Below are 14,274 nucleotides of genomic sequence, written 5' to 3' on the forward strand. Positions count from 1 at the left end.
CATTTCCTTTTAAGAAGCCTGGAACATTGACAACAATTGACTGTATTAAGTCACAAGGAGAACCCCAATAAATTCCAAGAAGTAGACACAATACAAATCTCTTCTTTTATTAAAAGTGCAATAAACTTAGGAGGGAAACCTCTATCACTTGAGAATTTTAAAACTCTTCCTTAAAAACTTATGTTTCGGGCGCCTGGGTGGCTCAGTTGGTTAAGCGACTGCCTTCGGCTCAGGTCATGATCCTGGAGTCCCGGGATCGAGTCCCGCATCAGGCTCCCTGCTCAGCAGGGAGTCTGCTTCTCCCTCTGACCCTCTTCCCTCTCGTGCTCTCTCTCATTCTCTCTCTCTCTCAAATAAATAAATAAAATCTTAAAAAAAAAAAAAACTTATGTTTCAATGTGGATATTCAAATTGATATGACAAAAATAAAATTAGTTTAATAAACTACAGGCCAAATCTATGTGATAAAATTAAAGAAGTGCTCAGAGAAAAATTAAGAACATAAATATTTGTATATTAAAAAGGAATAATGAAATTAATAAGTTAAGCATCCAAGTATGAAGTTAGAAAAAAAACTTAAAGAATGAAGAAAGAAGGCATTAATAAAGATAAAAACAGAGACTACTGATTAAAACACAGGAAAATATATACAAATAATAAATAAAATCCAAAGCTGCACTTTTTCTATAGAAGAAGGGGACAAATTTCTAATGTAATCAAGATAGAAAAGGAAAAAGACAAAAATAAGAAATTATTTTTTTAAATAGCCACAAAGAGAAAATTAAAAGGATCATAAGACACTTCTTTACTTTAAGGCACAGATCATTTTGATGTTATATAAACTGTCTCACAGAATACAAAAATAAGGAAAAATAAGAAAAATTATCTCTTTCTAAAGTAAATATAACATTGGTAGCAAAACAGACATTACTACCCCCCAAAACCACTGAGGACTGATGTGTCTTATAAACAAACCCACAGGCACATATCTAAATAAAGCAATAGCAAACAGAATCTAGTAGCACACTGAGAAAATAGCTTAACACAACAAGTGACATTTATTTACAGAAACCATGCGTGGATGACAAACCAACAGAAAAATGGGTAAAGATGAAATATAATAAACTATTAAAAATATAAAAAGATGTCCAACCTCGCTCATAAGATAAATTAGAACTAGAACCATACTGACATATCATTTCACATAGTCTTGTCAAATATCAAAAACTCTGACAAAACGTCGTGTTGGTAAGGGTGGGGAAAACCACTCTTGTACATTGTTTGTGGCAGGATAAATTGGTAAAAATTTTAAAGACAATGGCAGTATTTATCAATTACAAATGCACATACCTTTTGATTTAGCAATTTCATTTTCCAGTTCCACTAATCTAGAAAGATCTCAAATATATCACTGAGAAAGTTAAGAATGGTATAGATAGTATGCTACTGCCTACATAAAAAGTGGAGAAAAATACTTCCTTGTATACACAGAAATATCTCTAAAAGAATAATAAAAAAAGGAAACTCTGTAGTTGAGAGACCTCCATAGAAGGGATTTTGAACCATATGAATCTATTTTTTAAAAGTTATATATTAAATATTTCATCTGGTCACAGTGGAAATCAGTCCTCCAGGAACTCATCATTTTAAAAACACATGTACAATTTGAAATTAAAAGGGAGAATGAAATTTGTCACCTCCACACCTTAGTTATATCTGTTTTCTGACCCATGTCATCATGAACTTCACCTGCCAAAACAAAAGTTAAGAATTAATAATAAATGAAATTAAAACTAGATTTAGACATTTAGTTTTAAGGAATACACTTACTGAAGCACCATTACTAGAAGGCATTAGGAGTTCAAATTTAGACTTTTTAGGAGTGGTTCAAACTGTAAGCCTAGACATAGTGATTAACCCAGAGAAATACTCGGGTTTACCCAAGATAGAACTAAAATGCAGTATGCACTGAAACAAAATATAAAGCTCATGATCATGTTCTTCTGTAAATTTTATCGTCCTGCTGTCACATTATCCATGACGTTTGCCAGAGGCAAATTTCTGTTTTCCACTTTATCCCCACAGTTGAGGCATTCAAAATGACATCCTAGACAGACCAATTCTCACCAATGCTAGAGCCTGGTGAGTACATCTCCATCTTGGTTTGGGCCAGATACAGCTGTGTAACATCCAGGCCAATTAGCATGTAAATGTTAAACAGTGTCCATGCCCCCTGCAGTCAGAAAGCATAGCCAAGTATGTGTTAAATATTCAAAAATAATTTTTCTTTGTATAAAGCCAATATATGCTTACTACAGATAAATTGGAAAATACAAGATGTTTACAGTAGAAAATAAAAATTACTAATAGTCCCACCCCCATGGATAACCAGTATTTATAGAGTTTCTTTCGTGCTGTGTGTGTATGTATATGTGTGTGTGTTTCCATATATTTATCATAGAGTTCAAAAATGTCTGGTTCCTGCTGTTTTTAACCCAAGTGTGAGAATTTCTCTGGTCATCAAGAGTTCTTTGTGAATCTAATTTTGAATGGTTGTATCATATCTACATAGCATAATTTATTTTAGCTTTCTCCTCTTTGGAAGCTTTTAAGATTTTTCTAATTTTTGCTTAGCATTTGAAGATTTAATGCCATTTGCCAAGACTGTATTTCTTGCAAAGATAATAAGAGTTCCTTGCATTAATCCTGTGCTAGGCACTTGTATTATCACTCATCTTCATAATAAACTTGCAAGATGAAGATTTTCACTCCTGTTCTATGGGTGAGGGAACCAAAGAACAGAAATCCATGGGAAGTTACTAAACTGAGGCTAAAAAGTCAGCCTCGTGTGTTTTTGAACCCCAGTCTCTCTCTCTTCACTACATAATGCTATGACCAAGAAAAGCCTCTGATGAATTGGTATTTGCTGTTTTTCTGGAGCACTGGTCTAAATCTGGACCTGTGTGACTGCTGCGTGGGCGGAGTCCCAGAGCCAGGGAATGAAACTCGCCATGCTCCTGGAATTTAAATCTCAAACTCACTGCAGTTATGCTCCAGTCATTGTGCCATAGGCAGTAACTCATAACTGATAAAAATGAAACAAAGCTGTGCCTTCCTGTAAAATGCCTCCCCCGAAGGAAACATGCTTATAAAGTTGGTGATGGAAGTGAAGAAAAGTTAAAGAAGTCAAAGAAAATAAAAGTTTTAAGCTAGAAAAAAAGAAGATTTAGATAAATCAGAGTAGAATATCAAATTTTCCCAAGGCTAGATCTATGATATAAACAAGACCAACTTATAGGAAAAAAAGAAAAAGTGATACTTAAACATGCTGTGAGTGCTTTCGTAAGAATGTATTTTAATGACATCAAAAATGCGTTATAAATTATAATGGTATATAAATTAAGTGTTTAAAGAGGTTACTTAAATATTTCAGTTCTGCATTTTACTAGGGAAATTATAAGCCATCATGGGATTTGGAAATTTGCAAAGATCTTGGGATATATATACTTTGTGAAAATCAAGGGCCTTTGCTGAAAAATAGCCCTATGACAAACATCTCTACAAATAAATCCTGGTCCACATGTCTGGTAATTTCCTTGGCATCATTTCCTAGAAGTGGTATTACCATTATTATGTTATTATCAATGTGTGCCATGGCAAAAAAAAAAATCCAAAAGATCCTCCAAATTAAAAATATTTCTAATACTCTAAAATTTTCCCATTTAACCTACTCTTTGGGTTTAGCCAGTATTCTTAGAAAGTCTATGAAAATAATGTCAAAAGAAAATTTTTAGGGAAAGTCTCTATTTTATCTATCAGTTTTTATAATAGTGATATGAGAAATGCACAATGTAACTGAGGGCTTATAGAAGTCCAGGTTGAGAATTATCTGGTTCTCACCCAGAAAGGGGGGAAGTGGAGCAGAGGAAAGCTGGGTTACAGGGATGGGGTAGCAAAGGGAGGTGAACAGGCAGGAGAGTATAAAAATTAACTGCTTGTATTTCTTAATTTTTTTCAAGGTTAAATCTTACTTTAAAATATTTGGCAATGTGTGAAGTTTCTCATCAGGAGACAAAGGGAAGTTTTCCCTCTCTTTCTCAGATTTTTCTTGAGATTTCTGTACTGAAAAGCTGGGCACTCAGAGTCTAGTGAAAGGAGATCAGGAATCCAGAGACACCTAACAGAAGCCTTCTGCTGAGCTCCCATGCTTTCAGCTTAAGAATTGTCTGCTAACTGGCCAAAATCATGGTGACAAGGGTCACATATAAATAGAATGCCTGAAAATCCTAATACAGAGCAGGTATCCTGAAAAAAGCATACAAACAGGAATTGGGATATTAATGAAATAGCTTGTCTGGCCACTCAAACCAGCCCTGTGCAGTGTGAATTCTTAGGAATGAATTGCAAATTCTTACAAACATGGGCCCTAACATCAATTCCAGAGCTGTTAGGAAGCAAGTATGAAATACTGTTTTTACCAAGCTAAATCAAGTTACCAAGAACTTGTCCTCCCTTGGATATGGGTCTATTAAGCACCACAGAATACAATCACAGTTAGAGTACCAAACGGAATCTCAGACAGTATCATAGCTAACCCCATCTCTACCCCTGAATGGTAACAAATGCAAAGTTTCATCTCAATTATTCAACATTCATTGAACAAATATTTAGTGAGTGTTTACTATATGTCAAGCACTACATAATTGTGTGCCTGTGTTAATAAGAAAGCCAACAATAAGTGGTTTGGTTTTTAAAAATAGAGTTGCTTATGTTCTCAAGGACTACTAACAATATCAGTAAGAAAGAGGAACTGTTTCCCTTACCATAGATTTTCCCATTAATGGAACATTTTTTAAAAGTCATGATGTTTTGAGTGAGGGTGCCTGTTTTGTCAGAGAAAATGTATTCAATCTGGCCCAGTTCCTCATTTAGAGTGGTCGTCCGAGCTTCTGCAGGTGTGGATTTTCCAGAGTAATACATCTTCCGATCCCAGTTTATAAAGTAACTGTGTCCCAGACGAATTACTTCCATACTTCATCCATTAAAATTGGAAAAAAAAGAAATGTTCCATCAGTTTCAGAACATACAAAGCTTTGCCAAAGTAAGAAGTCCATCAAAGCCTTCAGAGTGTAAGAGAAAGTGTGAATGCTCCGTCCCCAGGTCCTAGTGACCTTCAGAAGCATCTCAGCAGAGTCTGATCCTGAACCTGCCAAAGTCATTTCCCTGCAACACCATGAAAAAATAGATTTTGCATAAAAGCTTGGGGAATGTTCCATGTGTCACCATTTATATTAAACAAGCCCAGTAGAGATTTCTTGGGTAGCCTAAGTTGGCATTTCTCTTATATATTAGGAGAAACTGACTATGATCAAAGATGTTTGTCAGAAAGAAGATCTAAAGAAAAGTGTTGTTGAGGACTTTCTATTACATTGTTTGATGCATTTCACTTTGCCAAAAGAGGTAGAAGCAGTACTCTGTAAAGCACTAAGCAAACCTAATAGATACTGAGTAAATCTCAATACTGTAATTATTGCTGTTATATTACTGTGCCCCTTTGCCAGGAAAAGAGCATTGTCTCATGATTCAGTGGTAATTTATGACTTTCCAACTCTAGAAGTGGAATTTCTACAGCCAAAGGTATGAACTTTTAAAATCTTGTTCTTATGTAAGGCTAAATCAATTTCCAAAGAGGATAACATTGTAAGTTTCTGTGATTACTGAATTTTATCATTGACTATGTATAATGTATATACATACACATCATACAAATGTTACCAATTTATCACTTGTCTTTTAATTTTGTTTTGACTATTTTTGGCATGAAGAACTTTTCTTTTAAATTGATCAAATTTATCAATTTATAGTTTCTGTTTTGGAAGTTTTGCTTGGATAGACTTTCCCTCTGCCAAGATTATATATACAGACATCTTTATTTTTCTCCTGGTTCTTTACTGAATTTTCCACATTTAATTCCCTGTCATAGTTGGAATTTTTATAAGTATGATGTACATATGAGGTGCTAATTTCAATTTTTACAAAGTTTTTTCATCACCATTTATTGAACAACAAATCCTTTCCTTCACTGTGTTGGGATGCTTCCATGCTACCTATAAATTATTTTCCTCACTAGAATCTACTTTAGGGATTTCAGTTTTATTCTTTAATATGTCACTTAATACATCTCTTATTTTCCTTATTACAGCTTTATAAAATTTGGCAGATCTGGAGGAAAAGATGGTGAAGGAGTAGGGGACCTTTTCCAACCGGTCTGGGAATTGAGCTGGATATCCACCAGACCACTCTGAACATTCATGAAATCAGCCTGAGATGTAAGAAGATAGATCTGGATCTCTACAAACAGAATATCACAGGCAGTTGGTTTCGAGGTATGCAGTGGGGAGCCATGATTCCCAAGGAAGATATTGGAAGATAAACACAGAGGGAGGGAGCCGTGGAGATCTTACACCGTCAGTGAGCGATGGCCTTCCGTGCCGGGGACAGGGCACAGACTTGCAGACCAGTAGCGATGGGGAAAGGACTTTAGGGCGGCCCCCCAGACTGAAACCCAGAGCGGTGGGGCTGCACGTGCAAACTGAGGGTGGCTGGTGGTTTTAGAAGCACAAAGGGCAGAAATGTGCCCCGACCTGGGGAGACGAGGACTGGGAGCACTGTGGAGGGGCACACAACCCAGGACGCTGCAGTTTAAAGCAGCACAGACAGAAACGGAGACAGTGTGGCCTGGAGAGTTCATGGAAGAACAGACTGAGATATCTCTGCTCTGTAGCAGAGGGTTGGAAACTATCTCTTCTGCTCTGACACTCGGAAGAGAAGCGGAAAGCCACCAGGGAAAGCCGCCAGAGAACAAAAGCCCCAAAAAACTGGTTTTCACTGAGCCCATCCCCCCCACACACACAGGGGGCAGGGCAACTCTCCCCAAACAGAGCTGCCTGAATAACAACACAGCAGGCCCCTCCCCCAGGAGACAGGTTGGGAGAACAAGAGGCCAGCAACCCTAAGGTCCCTATAAAACAGGTGCATCTTGCTTGGGTTGTGGTCAATAATTTGGACTCTGTACATTCCCTCAACCACCCCTCAACAGAATGATTAGGAGGAACCCCCAAAATAGGAAAGACTCAGAGACTATGTTTCTGCCACAGATTTACAAATGGTTACAGATATAACCAAGATGTCAGAGATGGAATTCAGGGTAGCAACTGTAAAGACAATAGCTAGAATGGAGAAATCGATTAATGGCAACGTAGAGTCTCTAAGGGCAGAAATGAAAGCTGAACTGGCAGAACTTAAAAATGCTATCAATGAGATCCAATCAAGTCTAGATAATCTAACAGCTAGGGTAAGTGAGGCAGAAGAATGAATTAGTGATCTAGAAGACCAATTAATAGACAAGAAGGAAAAAGAGGAGGCCAGGGACAACTCAGAATCCATGAAAACAGAATCAGAGAAATAAGTAACACCATGAAACGTTCCAATGTCAGAATTATCGGGATCCCTGAGGGGGTGGAGAGAGAGGACTAGAAGATATATTTGAGCAAATCATAGGTGAGAACTTCCCTAATCTGGGGAATGAAACAAATAATCGTGGCTTAGAGGCAGAGAGGAACCCTCCCAAGATCAAGGAAAACAGGCCAATGCCCCGGCATGTAATAGTAAAACTCACAAATCTTAGAACCAAGGAAACCATCTTAAGGGCAACTGGGGGAAGAGATTCCTTATGTACAGAGGGAGGAACATCAGAATAACGTCAGACCTATCCACAGAGGGCTGGCAAGACATATTCAGGGTGCTAAATGAGCAGAACATGCAGCCAAGACTACTTTATCTGGCAAGGCTGTCATTTAGAATGGATGGAGAGATCCAGAGCTTCCAAGACTGGCAGAAACTGAAAGAATATGTGACCACTAAGTCGGCCCTGCAAGAAATATTAAGGAGGGGTTCTATAAAAGGAGAAAGACTCCAAGAGTGATATAGGACAGAAATATACAGTGACAATCTATAGAAACAAGGACTTCACAGGCAACATGACAATAAATTCATATCTTTCAATAATCACTAATGTGAATGGCATAAATACTCCCATAAAATGGCACAGGGTTGCAGACTGGATAAAAAGACAGAACCCATCCATCTGCTATCTACAAGAGACTCATTTTGAACTTAAAGATACATCCAGACTGAAAGTGAAGGGATGGAGATCCATCTTCCATACCAACGGACCTCAAAAGAAAGTTGGGGTAGCAATTCTAATATCAGACAAATTAGATTTTAAACTAAAGACTGTAGTTAGAGACACAGAAGGACAATATATCATTTTTAAAGGGTCTATCCAACAAGAAGATCTAACAATTGTAAATATCTATGCCCCCAACATGGGAGCAGCCACCTACATAAGCCAACTGTTAACCAAAATAAAGAGTCATATTGATAATAATACATTAATCGTAGGAGACCTCGATACTCCACTCTCAGCAATGGACAGATCATCTAAGCAGAAAATCAACAAAGAAACAAGAGCTTTGAATGACACACTGGAAAAGATGGACCTCATAGATATATACAGAACATTCCACCCTAAAACAACAGAATACTCATTTTTCTCGAGCGCACATGGAACTTTCTCCAGAATAGACAACATAGTGGGTCACAAATCATGTCTCAACAGATACCAAAAGACTAATATTGTTCCCTGCATATTCTCAGACCATAACGCTTTAAAACTGGAACTCAATCACAAGAACAAATTTGGAAGAAATGCAAACACTTGGAAACTAAAGACACTCTGCTAAAGAATGTCTGGGTCAACCAGGAAATCAAAGAACTTAAACAATTCATGGAAACCAATAAGAACAGAAACCCATCAATCCAAAACATAAGGGATACTGCAAAGGCAGTCCTATGGGAGAAATACATAGCCATCCAAGCCTTACTCAAAAAAAAAAAATAGAAAAATCCCAAATTCACCAACTAACTTTACACCTTAAAGAATTAGAGAAAAAGCAACAAAAGATGCCTAAGCCATGCATTAGAAGAGAAATAATTAAGATTAGAGCAAAGATCAATTAATTAGAAACCAGAAACACAGTAGATCAGGTAAACAAAACTGGAAGCTGGTTCTCTGAAAGAATTAATAAGACCGAAAAACCACTGGCCAGACTTATCCAAAAGAAAAGAGAAAGGACCCAAATTAATAAAATTATGAATGAAAGGGGAGAGATCACGATTAACACCAAGGAAATAGAAAAAACTATTAGAAATTATTATCAACAACTATATACCAATAAATTGAGCAACCTGGAAGAAATGGATGCCTTCCTGGAAACCTATAAACTGCCAAGACTGAAACAGGAAGAAACTGACAACCTGAATAGGCCAATAACTAGTAACAAGATTGAAGCAGTGATCAAAAACCTCCCAAAAAACAAGAGTCCAGGGCCTGATGGATTCCCTGAGGAATTCTACCAAACATTCAAAGAAGAAATAATACCTATTCTCCTGAAGTTGTTTCAAAAAATACAAACAGAAGGAAAGCTTCCAGATTCATTCTATGAGGCCAGCATTACCTTAATCCTCAAACCAGGCAAAGACCCCATCAAAAAGAATTTCAGACGGATATCCCTGATGAATAAGGATTCCAAAATTCTCAACAAAATCCTAGCTAATAGGATCCAACAATACATGAAAAGGATCATGCACCACGTGGGATTTATCTCTGGGATGCAAGCGTGGTTCAACATTTGCAAATCAATCAATGTGATAGAACACATTAATAAGAGAGAGAGAAGAACCACATGGTCCTTTCAATTGATGCAGGAAAAGCATTTGACAAAATACAGCATCCTTTCCTGATTAAAACTCTTCAGAGGATAGGGATAGAGGGAACATTACTCAAGTTCATAAAATCCATCTTTGAAAACCCCACAGTGACTATCATCCTCAATGGGGAAAAGCTGAGAGACTTTCCCTTAAGATCAGGAACATGTCAAGGATGCCCACTCTCACCACTATTGTTCAACATAATACTAGAAGTCCTAGCCACAGCAATTAGACAACAAAAGGAAATAAAAAGTACTCAAATTGGCAAAAAAGAAGTCAAACTCTCTCTCTTTGCAGAAGACATGATACTTTATGTAGAAAATCCAAGACTCGGAGGGGGGCGGAGCAAGATGAAGAGGAGTAGGAGACCTGGGTTTCGTCTGGTCTCAGGAATTCAGCTGAATAGGGATCAAACCATTCTGAACACCTATGAACTCAACAGGAGATCAAAGAGGAGAGTAGCAACAACTATCTGAACAGAGAAGCGACCACTTACTGGAAGGTAGGACGTGTGGAGAAGTGAATCCGAGGCGATATTCAAGAGGATAGACGGCAGGGGAGGGGGACTCCATTGGCTGCTTCTGGCAAATGATAGAGCCGCAGAGCACAAAATCAGAACTTTTAGAAGTCAGCTCCGCTGAGGGACGTCACTCCAGTGGCTAAGCGGGAGGTGGAACCCTCGCGGGACAGTGTGGTCTCAGGACTCTCGGGGTCACAGAAAGACCGGGGGTGCCTGAGTGCAGCAGAGCTCCCAAGTATCGGGGCGGGGAAGTCAGCTGCAGAGACAGAGCCAAGGCGCAGGCTCTCAGCTCAGAGTTGCCATAAACTGTGATCTGCAGCCCAGTCGGGCCATGGCTCCTCCAGCAGGGACCCAACAAGAGGCAGAGCTGGGGACACTCCCCTTCCTTCCCTGGGAGGAGCGGCGCAGGAGCGCACCGCAGGGATCTGCTGGGTTTGGAGACTCCACACAGGGTCGGGTGCCAGACATAGAAACACTTGGTCACAGGCCAGGGGAGCATGGAGTGCGGCCAGAGACCAGGGAGATGGGAGTGATTAACTGTTTTTCTCTGGGGGCACACTGAGGAGCGGGGCCCTGAGTTCTCAGCTCCTCTGGGCAGAGAGTGGGAGGCCACCATTTTCACTCTGGTCCTCCAAAGCTGTACCGAGAGCTTGGAGGGAACAAAAGCACCGGAGAGCAAACCCAAGCAGATTGCTTAGGCCGGACGGACAAGGGCGGGGCAATTCCGCCTCCGGCAAAGACATTTGGGAACCACGGCAACAGGCCCCTCCCCCAGAAGATCAGCACGAACAGCCAGCAAGCCAAGACCAAGTTTACCCATCAAGGAGAATGGGAGAACTCCAGCCCTAGGGGAATATTGCACATAGAATTCATGGCTTTTTTTACCATGATTCATTAGTTTTTCAAAGTTGATTTTTTAACTGTTTTCTTCTTTTTTTGAATTTTTCTTTTTCCCTTTTTCAACCAACATCTTATCAATCCCTTTTTTAAAAAATATTTTTTTTTATTTTTCATTTTTTAGAGTCATATTTTATCCCTTCATAGTAGTTACCCTTATTTTTGGCATATATATATATAAGTTGTTCTCTCTTTAAAATTTTGAGATACAGTTTCTTCTAACAGATCAAAATATACCCTAAATCACTAGTGTATGGCTTTGTTCTAGTCTCCTGCCTGATCACATTCTCTCCCTTTTCTTTTTTTCTTTTCTTCTTTGTTTTTAAATCTTCTTCTTTCTTTTTTCAAACAACTTCTTATCAATTCCTTTTATAAAATATTTTATACTTTTCGTCTTTACAGTTATATTCCATCCCTTCATTGTATCAACCCTTATTGTGTACATACATAAGTCTTCTTCCTTTAAAATATTAGGAGGCACTTTCTTCTAAAAGACCAAAATATGCCCAAAATGTAATGTGTGGCACTGATCTACACACTACTCTGATCATATTTGATCATATTCGGTTTTATTTCTTTTGTTATGTTTCTGTTTGTTTTTATCTTTTTCTTTTTCTTTTTTTCTCTTTCTTTTTTCTTTCTTTCCCTTTCTTTTCCCCTGGTTTCAGGTGTTTTCTGATTTGTATACAGTATATTTGCTGGGGACATAGTTAACCTGTTAGCATTTTGTTCTCTCATTCATCTATTCTCCTCTGGACAAAATGACAAGACAAAAATATCACCTCAGCAAAAAGAACAAGAGGTAGTACCGTCTGCCAGGGACCTACTCAATATGGACATTAGTACGATGTCAGACCTAGAGTTCAGAATCATGACTTTAAAGATACAAGCTGGGCTTGAAAAAAGCATGGAAGTTATTAGAGACACCCTTTCTGGAGAAATAAAAGAACTAAAATCAAACCAAGTTGAAATCAAAAAGGCTACTAATGAGGAGCAATCAAAAATGGAGGCACTAATTGCTAGGATAAATGAGGAAGAAGAGAGAATCAGTGATACAGAAGACCAAATGATGGAAAATAAAGAGGCTGAGAAAAAGAGACATAAACAACTACTGGATCACGAGGGCAGAATTCGAGAGATAAGAGATACGATAAGACGAAACAACATTAGAATAATTGGGATCCCAAAAGAAGAAGAAGGAGAGAGAGGGGCAGAAGGTATATTGGAGCAAATTATAGCAGAGAACTTCCCTAATGTGGGGAAGGAAACAGGCATCAAAATCCAGGAGACACAGAGAACCCCTCTCAAAATCAATAAAAAGAGGTCAACACCCCGACATCTAATAGTAAAACTTACAAAGAGAAAAGCAGCTCTGGAGAAAAGACATGTAACCTATTTTGGTAGAAATATTAGATTGGCAAGAGACCTAACCACAGAGACCTGGCAGGCCAGAAAGACTAGAATGATATCTTCAGAGCACTAAATGAGAAAAATATGCAGCCAAGAATACTATATCCAGCTAAGCTGTCATTGAAAATAGAAGGAGAGATAAAAGCTTCCAGGACAAACAAAAACTAAAGGAATTTGCAAATACGAAACCAGCCCTACAATAAATATTGAAAGGGGTCCTCTAAGCAAAGAGAGAGCCTAAAAGCAGCATAGATCAGAAAGGAACACAGACAATATAGAGTAACAGTCACCTTACAGGCAATACAAGGCCCTAAATTCATGCCTTTCAATAGTTACCCTGAATGTAAATGGGCTAAATGCCCCAATCAAAAGATGGAGGCTATCAGATTGGATTAAAAAACAAGACCCATCGATATGCTGTCTGCAAGAGGCTCATTTTAGACCCAAAGACAACCCCACATTGAAAGTGAGGGGGTAGAAAACCATTTACCATGCTAATGGACACCAAAAGAAAGCTGGGGTGGCAATCCTTATGTCAGACAAATTAGATTTTAAAACAAAGACTGTAATAAGAGATGAGGAAGGACACTATATCCTACTTAAAGGGTCTATCCAACAAGAAGATCTAACAATTGTAAATATCTATGCCCCTAACATGGGAGCAGCCAATTATATAAGGCAATTAATAACAAAGGCAAAGAAACACATTGACAACAATAAAATAATGGTGGGAGACTTTAACACCCCCCTGACTGAAATGGACAGATCATCTTAGCAAATGATCAACAAGGAAATAACGACTTTAAATGACACACTGGGCCAAATGGATTTCACAGACATATTCAGAACATTCCATCCCAAAGCAACAGAATACACATTCTTCTCTAGTGCCCATGGAACATTCTCCAGAATAGATCACACGCTAGGTCACAAAAAGGTCTCAACCGGTACCAAAAGATTGGGATTATTCCCTGCATATTTTCAGACGACAATGCTTTGAAACTAGAACTCAATCACAACAGGAAAATCGGAAAGAACTCAAATACATGGAGGCTAAAGAGCATCCTACTAAAGAATGAATGGGTCAACAAAGGAATTAAAGAAGAATTAAAAAAATCATGGAAACCAATGAAAATGAAAACACAACTGTTCAAAATCTTTGGGATACAGCAACTGCAGTCCTGAGAGGAAAGTATATAGCAGTACAAGCCTTTCTCAAGAAACAAGAAAGGTCTCAAAAACTAATGATGTAATATATGGTGATTAACATAACAATAAAAAAATAAAATAAATAAAATAAAATAAGTAGTACATATCAAAAAAAAAAAAAGAAACAAGAAAGGTCTCAAATACACAACCTAACCCTACACCTAAAGGAACTGGAGAAAAAACAGCAAATAAAGCCTAAACCCAGCAGGAGAAGAGAAATAATAAAGATCAGAGCAGAAATCAATGAAATGGAAACCAGAAGAACAGTAGAACAGATCAACGAAACTAGGAGCTGGTTCTTTGAAAGAATTAACAAGATTGATAAACCCCTGGCCAGACTTATCAAAAGAAAAGAGAAATGACCCAAATCAACAAACTCATGAATGAAAGAGGAGAGATCACCATCA

At 38.1% G+C, this 14,274-nt stretch overlaps 1 protein-coding gene across 5 annotated transcripts in view; it reads right to left on the bottom strand.

The window, feature by feature from the left end:
* Positions 1–14,274, bottom strand: part of ATP8B4 (ATPase phospholipid transporting 8B4 (putative)) — a 301,636-nt gene that overhangs the window by 81,390 nt on the left and 205,972 nt on the right. For all 5 annotated transcript variants that reach the window (XM_028100015.2, XM_028100016.2, XM_028100011.2 and 2 more), the window contains 2 exons: positions 4,824–5,032; positions 1,706–1,749 (listed from right to left, as the gene is read on the bottom strand). In XM_028100015.2, the coding sequence (XP_027955816.1) occupies positions 1,706–1,749; positions 4,824–5,032 (253 nt within the window). The remainder of the gene's footprint in view (positions 1–1,705; positions 1,750–4,823; positions 5,033–14,274) is intronic.

The sequence above is a fragment of the Eumetopias jubatus genome, unplaced genomic scaffold (genome assembly GCF_037043125.1).
Source record: "Eumetopias jubatus isolate StellerSeaLion01/CBP00866 unplaced genomic scaffold, mEumJub1_p1.0 scaffold_7, whole genome shotgun sequence".
NCBI lineage: Eukaryota > Metazoa > Chordata > Mammalia > Carnivora > Otariidae > Eumetopias > Eumetopias jubatus.